Source organism: Rhinatrema bivittatum, chromosome 3 (genome assembly GCF_901001135.1).
Source record: "Rhinatrema bivittatum chromosome 3, aRhiBiv1.1, whole genome shotgun sequence".
Classification (NCBI taxonomy): Eukaryota; Metazoa; Chordata; class Amphibia; order Gymnophiona; family Rhinatrematidae; genus Rhinatrema; species Rhinatrema bivittatum.
In genome coordinates, this window is record NC_042617.1 from 32,764,060 (window position 1) to 32,783,248 (window position 19,189).

Genomic DNA, 19,189 nt, shown 5'->3' on the forward strand with positions numbered 1-19,189 from the left:
GTGGACATGTGGATAAGCGTTTCTAGCTTAGCCTTTTTATTTTATTTTATTCTATTCTGTATTTTATTTTTTGAGTTGGCCAAGTAGCAGCGCCCTTTTACATAACATGAACCATTTGTTCCTTGCCTCCTGCAGATTGAAGAGCCGTTGGGTGAAGCGGAGACTGGACCGGACGGGGAACAAGGTTCCAAGTCTGTTGTAAGTGCTTTCCATAAAAAAAGAACTTTCTAAATCTTCTCAAGATCTTAGATCACAGGCCCCAAAGAACAGGCGATGCCCACCTTGGAGCGAGCTTGTCTCCGAATGCTTTGGGACATGTGGTGTTGTCCTGTCTCGTCTTTTATCAAAGATACTATTTTACTTGCCTTGCCACATCAATGCCCAAAGCGAGGTACAAAACCAATGTAAATAACTTGGTCCAAAACCGAACTCTTGGGATATTGATAAATACATAAATAAAGCAAAATATTACGGAAATATAAATCAACAGAAAAGCAAAAATGAAAATGGGAAGAAATACAGGAGAATCCAGATATCAGCCCAACAATTCAACAACCCAAAATCAATACATTAATTCTGACCCCATAACCGTAATGAATCCTAGAATTCTGAATGAAACTTCTTCAAATAGAAACTGAAAAATACCATAAAAATACAAAAAACATTTTAGGACAATATACAAATACAATTATAAACAGAAGCAGCCTGTCTGACTCTGATCGTAATCAGTAAGGTACAACAGGTGAATAACCATAAGAAGGAAGCAGAAAGGTTAGAACAGGGACAAGGGACCGGAGTGATGACTCAGTGTGGAGAGACCGGAGTTAAATTCTGGGTTCAGGTCTTCCGTTCCCTAGTTGGACTGGGGATGCTGCAGAGAAATCATTTACAGCCCCTAGAGGGAGGGGTTTTGGCGGACAGGGTGAGGAGAGAGAAGGAGTGATGATCATTGTGAAGTGGCGATACCTAGTGGTTGGATTTAGGCCCCCCCTTCTTTGCAAGCTGCTGGAAGAAGCCCATGTGCTTGGCCCCCCGGAGGAGAACTGTGGCGGCAGTGACTGGACTAAAGGAAGTTGGGAAGGGATATAAAATAGGGGGTGAGATCCCCGACTCATTGCGCATGAAATCTCTTGGTGCCCATATCCCAACTCTAGTTCCAGTTGATGAGGAAGGAGCAAGAGGAAACTGCCAGGCCAAAATCACATGCCTGGGATCAAAGACCTTCTATTCCAAATCTGTACAGAAAACCAGTAGAGAGGCTGGTCAGAAATGATACCAGCATATGGCTAGCGAATGTTTAAAGATGCATGCCATTGGGACTAGTATGCTCCCTTTCTCAGGCAACGATGTGGGTCACATTTGAACAAGAAACTTTCATGACTTGTGCGATCTTGAAAACTCAATTACTGCAACTGAATAATTCGTTTTTCATTTTTCTTTTTAATTTGTAAGATTTTTAAATGCATAAATCGATAAAATCTTCCAATGGCAAGCAGTGGAGCCATCCCCACCATGAAAAAGCCATCTGCGCAAAGGGTGTAGAAAGATAACATGGACCCAGTCCATACTTTTATTTCTGATTACTTGAGTCCCTATTTGAGTCCCTATTGAGTTTCAGAGTTGAACCTAACGAGTTCCAGTTACCTTTCTATAGATATCAGACCCTCCCATTGATAAAAACTTGTGTTCTGTTGTCTACCTGTCACACTTAAACCCTGATGCATGTAACAGTTTATTGGGATGCGCGGGTCCTTCCTAAACTGATGTAGCTGCGAAGTAATTGAGATCCTGTTTTATCTGAAGCCCCTCCTGGCATACAGCTTGAAATTATTATTCTGATGTCTGGATTATACACTGAGTGGGCTGTACAACCCTCTGCCACCATACCTAGCTAGAAGGTAGCCAGGGAGAGCTGCTCCTCTCCGTTCTCCCACTTACTGCTCTCTAGTAATCACAGAGGGATGCAGTGCACTGTGTCAGGAAATGCTGAACCCTTTGGCACAGAAGGGCTGCTCAGGATTTACTAGCTGAAGGGCAGCAGGGACTTACTGCAAATCATATTCCCTGTATGTACCCGGATCAGTCCAGACTCCTGGGTTTTGCCTCCCCTCCAGCAGATGGAGACAGAGAGGTTTTTGACTGACTCTGCCCTATAACTCGAGGTGCCATCTACAGTCCGTCAGTATTTCTCTGTCTCCAGCAGATGGTGGAGGTGCAAAATCCTACAGTCTGTAACAGTTTAGGGAGTAGATTAAAAAAACCCAAAAACTTTTGATTGATCAGATACAAGACAGAAGAGAATTCTGAGCCTCCCAGGGGGTTGGCAGGTCCTGGTTGGACCATCCCCCTGGTATTTGAGGCTGTGTGGAGCTGAGGGTCGGGGACCCTGCTGGCCTATCCTGCTGACAGCGATCGGGGTGATACTGGGGAGCCCAATTCACTCACCCTGAGGAGAACAAGACCCGGTGTTTTGTTGGAGCCAGGTTTGGGGGAAAAAAAAAAGTAAAATGCTTTTCTTGCTCAGCTGTCCGGGCCTGATTCTCCATTCCCTCTGACAGAGTGTTGCTGTCGTCGCTGCCTTTTTCCTCCCGATAGCCTCACCAGTCCCCTGGTATTTCACCAGCTTCATGATGCCGAGTGACGGTCTATGCTCCAGTTGCCTCTCCTGGGGGGGAGGGCACCTCGGGAGCCGCCAGGGGTGGTAAGCTGAGGATGTGCCTGGGAGGCTCATTCGGGCGCGGCAGCCTTCTCCTGATCCGTTCCCGCTCAGCGTAGTGCCCAAGAAAGAAGGTACGTTCCGGCCCATACTTGATTTGAAGAGGGTCAACAGGTCTCTCCATGTCCCTCGGTTCCAAATGGAGACCCTACCGTCGGTAATTGCTTCGGTGCACAAAGGAGAATTCCCAGCTTCGCTGGATCTGACCGAGGTAAGGTTTGTCTTTTTGCGGATGACACAAAGATCAGCAACAGAGTGGACACGCCGGAAGGAGTGGAGAGAATGAGACGGGATCTAAGGAAACTGGAAGAGTGGTCGAAGATATGGCAGCTCAGATTCAATGCCAAGAAGTGCAAAGTCATGCATATGGGGAGTGGAAATCCGAATGAACTGTATTCGATGGGGGAGGAAAAGCTGATGTGCACGGAGCAGGAGAGGGACCTTGGGGTGATAGTGTCTAATGATATGAAGTCTGCGAAACAATGCGACAAGGCGATAGCAAAAGCCAGAAGAATGCTGGGCTGCATAGAGAGAGGAATATCGAGTAAGAAAAGGGAAGTGATTATTCCCTTGTACAGGTCCTTGGTGAGGCCTCACCTGGAGTACTGTGTTCAGTTCTGGAGACCGTATCTACAAAAAGACAAAGACAAGATGGAAGCGGTACAGAGAAGGGCGACCAAGAAGGTGGAGGATCTTCATCGCATGACGTATGAGGAGAGATTGAAGAATCTAAATATGTACACCCTGGAGGAAAGGAGGAGCAGAGGTGATATGATACAGACTTTCAGATACTTGAAAGGTTTTAATGATCCAAAGACAACGACAAACCTGTTCCATAGGAAAAAAATCAGCAGAACCAGGGGTCACGATTTGAAGCTCCAGGGAGGAAGATTCAGAACCAATGTCAGGAAGTATTTCTTCACGGAGAGGGTGGTGGACGCCTGGAATGCCCTTCCGGAGGATGTGGTGAAGACCAGAACTGTGAAGGACTTCAAAGGGGCGTGGGATAAACACTGTGGATCCATAAAGTCAAGAGGCCGCCAATGAAGAGTGGGTGACTCGCCAGAATGACGGCTACTGCCTGGAGACAATACCCTTATTCAACAAACATACACATGCTTACTGTGACTCCAACATCACTCTAAGCTTCAACAGCAAGAGGAAACGTGGAAAAATGGATTTACACTCACAAAGAGGGGAGTAGCTGGCTTGTTACGGCGGTTACTACCCCAAACCAAATAAGCCTGATGCTTCACCTTCAATGCATATACAGCATAGTTCTCTGCTTCAACGGCAGGGGAGAAGAAAAAAGGGTTCGCACTCACAAAGTGGGGAGTAGCTGGCTTGTTACGGCGGTTACTACCCCAAACCAAACCAATTGTGTCCGATACTTCACTTTTGATGCATATCCAGCATGGCTCTCTGCTTCAACAGCATGGGAGAAGACTGATACATCACGCATTTCCAGCATAGCTCCCTGCTTCAACAGCAGGGGAGAAGAAAAACAACCAATAAGGACTGTATAACATAGTCTGGGTAAAACAAATAAGCATGGGTGTAGCTTGCTTATTGCAGCGGCTACTACCCCTAACTAATCAAGCTAGATATTTCAATGGTGGGGGTGGAAGGGAAATAGAACCAAGAGCTAAGAGAAACAGATAAGTATGAGAGAAAAAAATGTGTGAAGCTTGCTGGGCAGACTGGATGGGCCGTTTGGTCTTCTTCTGCCGTCATTTCTATGTTTCTATGAGGCAGCTTGCACATCGGAATCCGGGCCAACCACCAGAAGTATCTGAGGTTTTCAATCCTGGGGGATCATTTTCAGTTTTGCACTCTGCCCTTCGGGCTCACCACAGCACCCATGATCTTCACCAAGGTAATGGTTGTCGTGCAGCCGTGCTCTGGAAGGAGGGACTCTTGGTTCATCCTTATCTAGATGACTGATTCGAGCGAAGTCGGAGTCCCTCTGTTGCTCTGCGATGCAGCGGGTTCTTCAACTCTTGAGGTCGCTAGGTTGGATAGTCAATCTGGCCAAGAGCCACCTGGTTCCCTCCCAGCCTTTGGAGTTCTTGGGGGCCCTGTTCAACACACATTTAGGAAAGGTTTTCCTCACCAAGGAGCGGATCATCAAGCTACAGGGGCAAGTTCATGCCTTGTTGGCCAAGCGTCTTCCCAGGGTCTGGGATTACTTGCAGGTCCTCGGCTCGATGGCTTCCACCTTGGAGCTAGTCCCATGGGCCTTTGCTCATATGAGACCTCTTCAATCAGCATTGCGTTCCCATTGGAACCCGGTGTCCGAGCAATTTCAGCTTCCGCTTCCTCTTACAGAATCTGCACACTCCAGCCTCGATTGGTGGCTTCTCGCAGACAATTTGTGCCGGGGTGTGGACTTGGAGATTCCCTCTTGGACAGTAGTCACCATTGATGCCAGTCTCTCTGACTGGGAAGCGGTTTGTCTGGGAAGAGTGGTGCAGGGCCAATGGTCAGTGAAGGAATCCTTGTGGTCAATCAGTCGTTTGGAGACTAGAGCAGTTCAATTGGCGCTACAGGCACTTCTTCCGGTGCTGCAGGGGAAATCAGTCAGGATCCTGCCGACAATGCAACAGCAGTGGCCTTTTTCAATCACCAAGGGGAGTCTAAGAGTTGGCCGATGGCGCTCGAGGCCCGGGAGTTGATCAACTGGGTGGAACAGCACCTAGTCAGGATTGCAGCCTCTCACATTGCCGGGGTCAACAACGTGCAAGCCGATTTCCTCAGTCGTCACTGGCTAGATCCCGGGGAGTGAGAGCTCTCCGAGGCCTTCCACCTCATATGTGACAGGTGGACCAGACAGAGTGCAGATTTGATGGCGAAGTTTCGAAATGCCAAAACCCCGCGGTTCTTCAGTCGGCACCGGGAGCCAGGAGCAGAAGGGGTGGATGCCCTAGTTCTCTCCTGGCCAAGGAATGTCCTGCTGTACGTGTTCCCGCCTTGGCCTTTGGTCGGCAAGGTGCTGCGGTGTATAGAATCTCATCTGGGAGAGGTGATCCTGGTAGCGCTGGAATGGCCGAGGCGTCCTTGGTTTGCGGATCTAGTCACCCTAGCGGTGGTCGGCCCCCTGAGGTTTCGTGTGCTCCCAAATCTTCTACGTCAGGGGCCCATTTGTTTGGAAGAGGCAGATCACTTTTGTCTAGTGGCATGGTTTTTGAGAGGCAACGGCTAAAGAGTAAAGATTATTCGAATACAGTGGTTGCTACTCTCTTGCGGTCAATGAAACCATCTACCTCCCTGGCCTATGTCAGGGTGTGGGGAATCTTTGAGTCTTGGTGCATGGAGCACAAGGTGGAACCTACTCGGGCCTTTTTGGTAGATATCTTGGCCTTCTTACAAGCCGGCCTGGCTAAAGGTTTATCTTGTAGTTCTCTAAGGGTCCAGGTAGCGGCTCTCAGTTGTTTCCGTGATAAGATACGAGGTGTAGCCTTGGCTGAACATCCAGACATGGTGCGTTTTCTCGGGGGAAGGGGGGGACAAAGCATTTGTGTCCTCCGGTCTGGAATCCTTGTCCTTTGTGGAGCTTGAATTTGGTTCTCACAGCTCTGTGTTTGGCACCCTTTGAGCCTTTGAAGAGGGCGACGTTAAAAGATCTTACTTTAAAAGTGGTTTTTCTCATAGCTATTTCTTCAGCATAGCGAGTGTCGGAGCTTCAGGCTTTGTCCTGCAGGGAGCCCTTCTTAAGGATTATGGATGCGGGAGTCTCTTTGAGGACAGTTCTCTCCTTTCTCCCAAAGGTGGTATCCTCCTTTCATTTGAATCAGTCGATGGAACTCTCTTCCTTTCCAGACTTGGACCGCTCTGATCCCCAGTCTAGGGACCTGAGTAAGTTGGATGTACAGCGGGTTCTGTTACGTTATTTGGAAGTTACAAATAGCTTCCAACTGTCGGACCATCTTTTTGTGCTGTGGAGTGGCCCCAGAAGAGAAAGCATAAGGTGTCTAGGGCTACTATCGCACGCTGGTTAAAAGAGGCTATTGGTTCGGCATACTTGGTTCAAGGCCATCCGGTTCAAGTCGGTCTTCAGGTGCATTCTACCCGGTCGCAGGCAGCTTCGTGGGCTGAGTGTCAGCAAGTTTCACCGGAGGAGATTTGTCAGTCGGCTACTTTGGAAGTCTTTGCACACCTTTGCCAGGCATTATCGGTTGGATGTCCAGGCCCTGGATTCGGGGGGGGGGGTTGGACAAGGTGTGCTTCGAGCGGGACTCTCAAGGTAACACCCCACGTAGGGAAGCTTTGGTATATCCCAGGAGTCTGGACTGCTCCGGGTACATACAGGGAAAGGAGAATTGGTTCTTACCTGCTAATTTTCGTTCCTGTAGTACCACGGATCAGTCCAGAGTCCCGCCCATTTCAGAGTTGGGGTAACATAGAGTCCACTCGTTCAATACTTCTTAATTTTTTCTCTGCAAATTGGTTTTGAAAGTTATAACCCGTTCTACTCCCACTTGGGGTTCGAATGTGGGCAGGGTTTTTTAGCATTGCAGGGTTTCTCCTCCCTCTGCTCATGAGGGGGTAAAATTGTTAATAGTTTGTACTGTTTTTATTCATTATGCTTGGGTACAGTGTAATACTGTCGGGACTGTAGGTGGCACCTCGAGGTATAGGGCAGTGTCAGTCAAAAACTTCTCTGTCTCCATCTGCTGGAGGGGAGGCAAAACCCAGGAGTCTGGACTGCCAGTGATTTTGGCAGCTCCTGATTATGGAGACTGTTTTGGAGGAGCAGCTTTCCAGTTTTATCAACTACAACACAAGTTCTGGGGGAAGAGAAGTGTTTTTAGATAAAGGGGGTGACAGCTGCGCCTCAGTTGCCTCATTCCCTCTTCTGAACATTCTTCCAGGAAGGGGAGATTGATCTTCTAAAATGAACCTACATGTATTCTACTGTTTAAAAAAGTCTTCTCAATGTCAAAAATCCCTTCCTCTTGATCAGCTTGATGTTACAGCACCTGTTTCGTAATAAATGTCTCTTCAGCTTCCCTTGCCGTTAAATTTCTCATTGTCATTTATAAAATTTTTGAATGAAATGAAATATATTTAAAATTGTAAAAGCTCACACCTGGCACTATGGTGTAGGGCATATATGTGAGCCACCAGAAATATTCTAAGGAGGTCATGGGATGAGGGTGAAAGGAAGTATTTCATTACAGAGAGAGTGGTGGATACATGGAACAGCCGCCCAGTGGAGGTGGAGACCAGAACAGTATCTGAATTGGGACAAGCACAGAGGGGCTCTCTAAGGGAGCATTAGGATTTGTAATTTGTTCTCCAAGCTGCGAAACTCTATTAGACATGATGTCAAGTTTAAACTTCATACTTCAAGTGAATAATTCCACTCATAAAGCAGGTCACACACTCGACCTGATTTTCACCAATAGTTTCTTCATGAACACTTCCATTTCTTATAATCCAGTCCCATGGTCTGACCACCATCTCTTATTATGCAAGTCCCAAACGAACTGCAACAACCCATCAAATAACATTCCTACAAAAAAATCCTTCAAATTCCGTCCTCCTTTTCAATCTAATCTCCTCCTTCAAGAGTTGGGATCTCAACTAGAGAATCTAGATCTGTCAAACATAAACAACGCTATCCAATCCTGGGCTCTAACCACTGAAAAAACCGCTAATATCATTAATCCAGAGAGGGTCAAACATCTAAAGAACAAAAATGAAAATCAAAACCCCTGGTTTAACACTACTCTCAAAAACATGAAAACAGCCCTCAGGAAAACAGAGAAAGAATGGCAAAAAAGTAAGCTGCCCGCCACTCAACAGAAATATCGCACACAATTAGCTGCCTACAAAAAATCAATCCAAAACACAAAACGGGACTACTACGGCAAAAAAATAATAAACGCCACCAACAAATCCAAATCCTTATTTAACATTGTTAACAACCTCATTACCGATAACTGCATCTCCAACTCAACCATCACAAAAAAAAACCTAAGCCAAGATTTAGCTATCTTTTTCAAGGACAAAATTTCCAAAATAACAGATGCCTTCAGCTCCTCATCAAACTCCAATTTTCTAACATCAACAAACAACATCTCTCCTTGGCTCGACTTCAGACCCATCTCCATCACGGAAACAGAAAAAATGCTGAAAAAAATCAATCCTGCACGCCACGACCTAGACACCATTCCCACCCGAGCACTTAAAGAAATTGCTTATCCTTTAGCCCCTACAATTGCAGCTATCATCAACAAATCGCTTGAGGAAGGCGAGCTACCTCCCAAGCTAAAAATCGCCACTATTACACCTCTTTTAAAGAAAAAAACCCTCAATCCTAATGACCTAAATAATTACCGCCCAATCTCTAACCTACCCTTTTTTGCCAAAATGACTGAGAAGGCTGCTCTGAAACAACTCATCGATCATCTTGACGATAACAAAATTCTTTATCCCACCCAATTCGGCTTCAGAAAAAACTGCAGTACGGAAACTCTCCTACTTAACCTTTCCAATACCATCCTAAGAGGTCTCAACAACAAAAAAGGTCACCTTCTGATTCTGTTGGAACTCTCTGCAGCCTTCGACACAGTGGATCACAAAATTCTGATTTCCAACCTTGAATCTATTGGGCTTGCTGGCAAAACTCTTAGTTGGTTCACTTCCTTCCTTAATAATAGATTTTTCAAAGTTTCTCACAACAATTTATCTTCAAGCCCTATCCCCCTCGAAACAGGTGTACCACAGGGATCGGCTCTATCTCCCATTTTATTTAACATCTACCTTATTCCTTTATGCCATCTCTTATCAAGCCTTGACATAACTTATTACATGTATGCCGATGACATACAAATTCTTGTTCCAATCTCCTCTACGATAGAAGATGCCATGTCTAAAGCAGCCTCTCACCTTGATGCAATCAGAAACATGTTAATCCACCTCAAATTATGCTTAAATATGAGCAAAACTGAATGTATCCTAATTAACAGAAAAAACCTTGGATTAAAAACAATACCACCCTTCCACTTCGATAAGACCCTCATCCAACTTAAAGAAAACGTGAAAGACCTGGGTTTCTGGTTAGACATTGATCTAAATTACAAAAAACACATCTCTACAAAAATTAAAGAAGGCTTTCATAAACTACAAATAATCAAACACCTAAAACCTCTTCTGCACCCCCACGATTTAAAAACCGTACTACAAGCCCTCATCTTTTCCGGTTTGGATTACTGCAACTCCCTTTTGATTGGTTTACCAAAATCATCTTTGAGGCCCTTGCAGCTACTTCAGAATGCTGCTGCCAGATTTCTAACGGGTAAAAGCAAATATGATCACATTACCCCTGTCCTCAACCAATTACAATGGCTCCCAATAGAAAAAAGAATTGAATACAAAGTTCTTTCATTGATCCACAATGCAATCTACAAAGCCAACTACACTGCCTTTGATGACATTATACACATACTTCGCCCTCAACGCACAACAAGAACTTCTAGTAAACTTCAACTTGTGATTCCCTCACTCCCAAATGCCAAACTATCCTCCACCAGAAACAGAGCCTTCTCCATCATCGGACCAAAACTATGGAATTCACTACCCCACTTCCTCACTGCGCAAGAAAACTCCAAATCCTTCAAAAAAGTCCTAAAGTCTTGGCTTCTCAACCATACTCTTAAGGACAACTCACAATGACTTTTTACTATAATAAATATTCCATTTGGACAATCTCTACTGATTCAAGCCACTGATACCTCCTTTTGAAGAACCCAGTTATCTCTGCCTATCTATTCAGTGTATCTACCCTGTTTACACTATGTTCTTTATTCATATCTCTTCTTTTGGTGCCATTTCTCACTATTGTTAAACTTTAAAGTTTTAAATCTTTCAATGTAACAAGTTGTTCCAAATGTAAACCGGAGTGAAGGCATCTATGCTATACCTCGGTATATAAAAAAATGCTAAATAAATAAATAAAGCTAAATAGTTGGTATGGATGGGTACACTAGATAGGCTGTATGGTCTTTTTCTGCCGTCATGTTTCAGTTTCACTTAAGCATTTACAAAGTAAAATTATGAAATTTAATATTCAAGAAAAGTTGAAAAGACATTTATTGTGAAACGCATGTGCGTAACATGTACAGCTCATCGAGAGAGGAATTTCCTCAGCACTCAGGCAGGCCAATCCACACAAGTGGGTTATGCACCTCTACCAGAAGATGGACACAGAGTAAAGCTGACTCTCTGACAAAACGGACATATAGCCCTGCCCTGTCATCAGCCTGCCAGAATTCTCCATCGCCAGCCAATGGTGGACATGCATCTCCCTACTGGGGATTGCTTGTAAAAAAAATATATATATACCGTATTTTTTGCTCCATAAGATGCACCTGACCGAAAGACACACCTAGGATTCAGAGGGGGGAAATTAAAAAAAAAAAAAAATGGTGTGCTAAACCGGCTCTGTTCCTGGGCGTCTGTGCGTCTTATGGAGCAAATTAGAGAAGTGCATAAAATTCTTTTTTGTCCCCATTTTGTTTTCGGGTCTGGGAGGGCCATTTCAGTCCACTCCCCAGATCAGAAAACGTTTATCATTCTCTTTCTGTGGGGGGGGGGGGAACCCATCCCAACCCAACCCTTTCAATTTAATTAACTACAATCTCCCACCCTCCTGACTCCCCCAAGACCTGCCAAAAGTCCCTGGTTGTCCAGCAGGAGTCCAGGAGCGATCTCCTGCACTTGGGCCATCGGCTGCCAGTAATCAAAATGGCGCCGACGGCCCTTTGCCCTTACTATGTCACAGGGGCCAACCAATGGCACCGATAGCCCCGTGACATAGTAAGGGCAAAGGGCCGTCGGCGCCATTTTGATGTAAGCGGCCTAGTTTTGAGCGCATAGTTCTTACCTATTTGCACTTGGACTCCCAGAAAACTATGGCACTGGGGACAAAACGGTCTAAGTGTCTATCTGTGAGACTTGCCATATATAAGGGTAATCAGCCATTACTTTCTCTATGACTGTGTCAGTGCTGATTGGATGCTCAAGGCAATTTAGACACTACGGATTTTGCTGATGTTGGGCCATCCGCTCGGGAGGGGAATGGGGTGGAAGTTGACATGGCAGATGTGTCCCCTCCCTCCTTGTTCCCGATGACAGATAGCTCCTGCAGAAGGGTCAGAGAGTGTCAGGTGTGGGCCTGTGGACACCTGGTTTGGATTCTTGGGGGGAATTTTTCCAGGGTCTGCAGACGTTTCTGCAGGGGTGCCCAGCAGGGATGAAGCAACCTACTAAGAAGGGTTCGTGTACTTGGGGCTCCCACTGGCCAGCTACTGTGGGCAAGTGCTGCAGGGAGGCTGACCCTGGTGATGTTGAGGAGGATGTGGATCCTGTTACGTCGAATGACCCTGATTGGGACTTGGATTTCTCCCCTTTGGAAGAAGGAAAAGTTTTACCTGATTAGGAACCATATCGGTGTCTGTTGACTCAGACCCTGAAGATGCTAGGTGTGGACAGAGGTGATGCTGCAGGCCTGTAAAATAAGGATCTCATTTTAATCACCTTATGCAAGGCATCATATTTGTTTCCCCTCCTGGATCCAATTCCAAAGCTGATCGACCTCGAATGGAGTGCCCTAGAGGCAGATTTTAAAGGGGGGGGGGCACACTTTAACGGGTTTGTACCCCTTGGATCTGAAGGCAAGGAATCAGTTGCAATTCCCAAAGGTGGACAACTTGATATGCATTGTTACCAAGTGAACTACCGTTCCAGTGAAAGGAGGAGCAGCTCTAAAAGATGCTCAGAAAACGAGGATTGAGGTTATTCTTAAGTACACCTTTGAGACCATGGCAATAAATTTGCAGATTGCTTCTGTCTGCTGCCTAGTGGCTCGGGCTGGTTTGCAGCTCTCTCAGGAAATGTAAGGAGCAGGGTCCTATGGCGGATCAGTGTTGGAACCGGGGGGGGGGGGGGGGCACATTCTTAGCCGATGCAGACTGTGACTTGATGCGGATGGCTGCTAGAGGGATGGCTTCCATGATAGCGTCTAGACGCCAATTATGGCTGCGAAATTGGTTGGCGGATACTATTTCCAAGTCCAATATTACAAGGGACTCTTTAAGGGGTCCCTTTTATTCGGCAGTGAATTAGAGAACATGGCAAATAGCGGGGGGGAATCTGGTTCCTCTGTTACCAGAGGACAAGAAGACATATTACGTCCTTTTGGGGCGAAGGGCCGCTCCAGGGATTCCCGTCAATTTCATCCTTACAGAGGAGCCATCTACTCAAAGGTCTCGTCCTATGGGCAGGTCTTAGTCTTTTTGGCCTAAAAAACCTCATAAGGATGCAAGATCCGGGACTGGATCACCTCGATCTTCACAATGAAGGCATGAGGGCTCACTTGCTGATTTAGGAGATAGGCGGGCATCTATCTCTCATTCATCAGAGGTGGGTCCAAATTACAACAGACCAGTGAGTCCTGGACATGGTGAGGATTGGCTATGCTCTAGAATTTCGCCGAATTTCTCCAGAGGTCTTTATGGTCTTTTCATGCAACTCTCTACAGATGAGTGGCAGTGGAGACTATGTTAAGGAGGCTGGTGGATTTGAAGGTCGTAATTCCTGTTCCCAGTTCGCAGGAAAATATACAGCGCTATTCCATTTATTTTGCCATTCCCAAGCAAGAGGAGGGATCTTCCAGCCCATCCTGGATCTCAAGGAACTCAATCGACATTTGCGTGTGCCTCATTTCCGGATGGAAACGCTACTTTCTATAATAATGGCGGTGCAGACAGGGGAATTTCTCATGTCTCTCGACCTGATAGAGGCAAATCTACATATTCCCATTCACCAGGAACATCAGCATTTCTTACGTTTTGCCATTCTGGGCCAACATTATCAATTTCAGGCTCTACCCTTCTGGTTACCTACTGCGCCTTGGACCTTATCCAAGGTCATAATGGTGTTGGTAGCAGCAGCTCTGCAAAGGAGGGCATTCTAATCCATCTGTATCCAATCAACTGGTTTATTCAAGCCAAAAGTGCAGAAGAGAGTCGTTTGGCTTCTCACAAAGTGATCTTACTTCAGGAACTAGGCTGGGTGGTGATATGTGTGCCTGAGCTTGACACGCATAACAGTGGTGAACTTAGCCAAGAGCAGTTTACAGCTGGTTCAAATGCTAGAGTATCTTAGCATGCGATTCAATACAGGGCAGGGGCAGAGTGTTTCTCCAGAAAGCCATATTCAGAAGTTAATTTCTCAGGTTCAGACCCTGAGGAGAAATATTTGCCCAACGGTGTGGTCTTATCTGCAAGTCCTGGGGATAATGGCAGCCACATTGGAAGCTGTCCCCTGGGCGAGGGTGCACGTGCTGCCCCTTCAGCACGCATTGCTTTCCTCGTGGAATTTGCAGTCACAGGAGTACACGATGTGGCATCACTCACCATTGGAGATGAGTGTCCAGTTGCAGTGGTGATTGCAAGTGGATTGCCTCAAGAAGGGGGGGGGGTTTCCTTGGAGACACCAGATTGGTTAGTGCTCATGACAGATATAAGCCTTCTGTGTTGGGGGGGCTCATTGTCAAGAGTTGATGGCGCAAGTTCGCTGGAATGCCGAGGAAGCGCGTGCAGTTCGCCTGGAGTGCTTGCAGTTTGCCGAGCACCTGGAAGCTCAAACAATGAGGATAATGTCACAGTGCCATGATTGTGGCCTACTTCTATCATCAAGGTGGAACCAGAAGATGACAGGTGTTGGTGAAGATAGATATGCTCATGTAATGGACAGAATGACATCTTCAAGACATATCCGCTTCAGACAATGTAAGGGCCAACTTCCTTAGGCAAGGCTTGAACCCAGGAGAGTGGGAATTAGCAGACAAAGCCTTTCAACTCATAGTAGTACATCGGGTTCGCCTGTATCTGGATTTGCTGGTAACTTCCGGCATTGTAAAGGTACCATGGTTCTTCAGTTGCAGAAGGGATCCGAGAGCATTGGAGATAGATGCTCTCATTCAATTCTGGCAGCAGAGCCAATGATAGGCAGGATCATTCAAAAGATTGTGAGTCAGACCACAACTGTACTTCTGGTAACTCTGGATTGTCTCCGGAGGCCATGGTATGCCAATCTTCAGAGACTTCTGGTGGACATTCCTCTCAGACTGCCTCTCAGGATGGATCTGTTGCACTGGGCCAGAAAATTTTCTACATCTCTAGCTTACGTTAGAGTTTGGAGAGTGTTCAAGAGCTGACGTGAGGAGAGAGGTTCTCGTACTCTCAAAGCTGAAATTCCTCTGATATTGGAGTTTTTACAAGAGGACTTGCTTAAAGGCTTGGCTCTTAATACTCTGAAAGTGCAGGTAGCAGCTCTTGCTTGTTATAGGGGGCAAGGCAATGGGGGGGAGTATTGTCTTCCCGTCCTGAAGTTTCCAGATTTTTGATGGGAGTTAAGCATCTATGCCCTCCCTTGCAGCTACTGGTGCCGTTTTGGGACCTTACCTGGTCTTGAGTTTTTTGGCAGGCCCACTTTTTGGCCACTGCATGGTCTATCTTTACAGCTGCTCATCTTGAAAACAGTTTTTCTCATGGTAGTCTATTCAGCACAGCGGGTCTCCGAGCTGCAAGCTCCTTCTTGCCATGAGCAGTTCCTACGAATGACTCCGGGGGCGGTACAGCTTAAGACTGTATCTTCCTTTTTGCTGAAAAGTGGTTTCGGAGTTTCATTTAAATCAAACTCTTTCCCTGCGCACGTTGGACAGGGATAGAGATGAGCATGATTACAGTCTGTTGCATGCCTTGGATATCAGGCAGCACTTGGTTCGGTACTTGAAGCTTACTAAATTTTTCAAGAAGTCTGATCGTCTGTTTGTGCTCCATGGTGTGGAGGTAAACAGGGTGAACTGGCGATGCAGGCAACTATTGCCCGTTGGGTTAAAGCCTTCATCACAGCTGCCTATGTGGATGCAGATGTCCCATTGTCTAGACAGGTTAGGGCACATTCCACTATCATGGGCGGAGCTTTGGTTGTGGTCTTCTGTCAAGATGTTCTACCATGTTACTCTCTGCAGTTATTCACATTGTTAATTGTAAACCGGGTTGATGTGATTCATATCATGAAACTCGGTATAATAAAAATAATAAATAAAATAAATAAATAAATAAGATTTGCCGAGCAGCAATGTGGTCTTCCTTACACGCTTTCTCCAAGCATTATTGCTTGGACGTGTGGGCCCAGGAGGGATGTGGCCTTCACACAGGCTGTGTTGACAGCACCACAGGCAGCCTCCTGCCCTGTTCAGGAGTAGCTCTGGTACATTCCAGTGGTATGGATTGACCTGCTTGAGTGCAGAGGAAGGAGAAATTACTACTTTACCTGATAATTTCCTTTCCCCTAAGGAATGGAGGCCAATCCACGACTGCCTACTTGCTTTCAGTTCGTCCCTTAGGTCAGGCGACGAAGAGTGTTATTTCTGTTAGTTCGTTTAATAACTGGTAAGTGACGTAACCAGTGTTCCCAATTGGTTGGAATCATGAGTGGTTGACTGTTAATAGTCATGTTCAAGTATAATCAGCTTGTCCACAGTTTGGCTTTTCCAGAGAATACTGGCGGGCCGATGTCATGGCAGTGCTATATGTCCGCGATGTCATCTTTTACTCTGTCTCCATCTGCTGGTAGAAGTGCATAACCCACTTGTGTGAATTAGCCTGCCTGCCTTAGAGGAAAGTAAGTTGTTATCAGGTAAGTAGTAATCTCTTTTCTTTTTTTTTTTTACATTGTGAGAAGGCTTTTGAATTGTAGGCTCTATGTATGTTCATTTTGGATAATAATAATAGTCAAACCTTTTTGCCTTTCTGTACTTTTTGTATATTGATGGTCTTACAAAACTATGATGGGATGGTAGCGGGTTGTCATGACTGACCTTTGGTTCCCTTTTTGCGATTGTAGATGTATCTCCCAAAATCCCTGCAGACCTCACAATCAGAGACCACTAAACTGGATGAGAAACAGCACCAGACCTATGGCACGATGGAGGAGGGCGAGGCAGCAGGCACAGCCAGCCGGAAAGACGACCAGAACTAGCAAGGCAGTGAGACATAACCCGTCGCCACCAGTCCCAGGACTGCCCACCAGGTGGAGCTCTTGTTCCTGCTGCAAAAAATCTTTCCCCCGCTGAGTTAAAGGGGGGGTGGGGGGGGGGGGAGTGAGGAAGCAGCCGTGGGGGACTGGGATCTGCAGCTGCTCTCCGGCGATCCTTTTCAAAACAGCTGGGACACTGTGTTATGTGGTGATAGTGTGTTGAATGCTACAGAAGAGATAAAACAACAAGAGAAAAAAAATCAAGGAGGCATGCATTTTTGTTTCTGGATGCGGCCAATTGTGCTAACGAAGCAGGGGCAGTGACCTTCACGTTGGGGCAGAGCCAGCCCCCTGCAGTGTGCAGTACTTGGGGAACGCACTGTGCCTTATACCTAGGCAACCAGAAAGTGTTTTCAGAACAATCCCAGCTAATACCAGCCATAGACAACTCCCCTCCAAAACTGAGGATAACCGGAGCCAGCGCTGCGCGTGGCCTCTCCTCGCCGTTCTGGGCAACCTCTGCCTTTGTGTGAAACCTTAGAACTTTCTCCTCCTCTCCCCTCTCTTCAATATTTTACCTTCACAGGAAAAAAAAAAAAGGATTTATTTTTGCACTTTTGATTTTGAATGTAGCAGATCCAGTGAATCCAAGGTTTGCTTTTTATTTTTGTTTGTTTTAATAAGAGATGTTTGAGTTTTTCTTCGTCCCCTCCCTTTTTGTGTGGTGGTGAAGCCTCTCTCCTCTTCGTCACGTCACAACTCAAATCTCCAGACATATGCGCACCGTTCATTTCACTTCCTGACACGGAGCAGAAAACCCAGCAACTTCCATGAGCTGTGCTCATGTGGCAAATAATTGCACTCCCCCTGTTCCCACTTCAGATTGTTTCCTTCTGAATTATAACTCTTTCCATGTCTTTAAGTGGTTTCCACACGTTCTTGGAAGCAGCTGTAGTCGGAGGTATTCGGTTCACACAGTGTGTGTGTGTGTGTGTGTTTTTTTGTGTGTTTGTTTGTTTTTACATCTACTAACGTGGCTATTCCCAGAGACGCCAGAAGTAGCAGGGAAGCAGCTTAAAGCAGGGACTTCAGAGTACAGTTTAAGACTGATATCCGTTTAAGCTTTTATTGCAGACCACATGCACCGTTGAAATACAAGGGAGAGTCGGTAAATGGGGGTGAATTTAACGGTTTCAGTGCCATATTTAGATTCGCCTTGTGTGTGGAGTTCCTCTACTATATTTTACCTTTCTCCTTTTAGAGCTTGACTTGCGTATGCACAGCTGCAGCAGTCCGAGGCTGCCTCCCACTGCAAGTGTGTGGGATGGTGCTTGCCGCCTCCTCTTCACCGCTCTCCTGGTCTTTCCCCTCCACTCCCCCCCCCAAGTGCCATCACCCCAGGCAGCTACTGCTGCTTCCAGACACCGTCCCACAGCCTATGTGCCCTGGCAGCTGGCTGCCACATCTCTTTTTATCAGTGTGTCAACCAAGCAAGCCGGCCTTCTGCGCAAGCCATTCGTATTTCCACAAGAGCGCTGTGCACTAGCCAGTGACTTCACAACTTAAGCTTCCAAAGCCCTCGGACACTGCTCCTGTACGTTTGATGTATAGATGCTGAGCATCTGGAATGCAGTCTAAATAATATAATTAGGAAATAGTGAACGCCTTTGAAATTTGTTCCACAAAAAATGAGCCCTCATTTTTTTATTTTTTTTTTCGGAGAAGTAGGGGAGTGGGGGGGGGGGGGGGCAGTGAGCAATTTTATTGGGCTCTGTGTTTGTTAAATGAACATCCTTGGGCCCTACAGTGCTGCCGATATGTGTATTCCATACTTCACAGGGAAAAGGGCCCTGGGACCGAGTCTGCCCTGCTGCATGATGGGGGCTGTTTTCTGTACAAACCCCCCCCACACACACACACACCCCACACCCCCATACACAAATGTCACTGCAGGGTCCAGGCTAATGTGGCCCCCACCACTGCGGGTGGACTGTAAAGAGACTCGGGAGGAGGCAAAGCACAGCTTATCCCAAATTAAACTGACTGATAAGAAAGCAAGCAAGCCTGTTAAAGCTTCTAATCCCTATCCCCTCCCCCCCCCCCCCAAAAAAAAAAAGGGGAAACCATTGAGGTAGGAGAGAGACTTTTTAATCACCCCACAGCAAGCAAACACATTATTTTATGTTGGCATTTTTCCAGTGGTGAAGCGTTCTTTTGTTTTAGTGTCAAGCTTTGGTGTCAGATCTTATACTTTTTGCACTGTGTTAAGTTGATAATACGTTTATGGAGATGCCTGTAGAAAATCTGTATTTGTTACGGAATAATCAAGCATAAATTGTGATTCAGTTCAATAAAAAAAAAAACTTTGTTACTGAAATTCTGTATTGGGTGTGCTACCGACTGGTCGTACTTCAATACATC

At 46.2% G+C, this 19,189-nt stretch overlaps 1 protein-coding gene across 11 annotated transcripts in view; it reads left to right on the forward strand.

Annotated features, from left to right (window-relative positions):
• Positions 1-18,884, forward strand: part of TMEM63A (transmembrane protein 63A) — a 171,874-nt gene extending 152,990 nt beyond the window's left edge. For all 11 annotated transcript variants that reach the window (XM_029593072.1, XM_029593069.1, XM_029593065.1 and 8 more), the window contains 2 exons: positions 136-198; positions 16,637-18,884. In XM_029593072.1, the coding sequence (XP_029448932.1) occupies positions 136-198; positions 16,637-16,771 (198 nt within the window). In that variant the 3' untranslated portion in view covers positions 16,772-18,884. The remainder of the gene's footprint in view (positions 1-135; positions 199-16,636) is intronic.
• Positions 18,885-19,189: the final 305 nt, after the last annotated feature.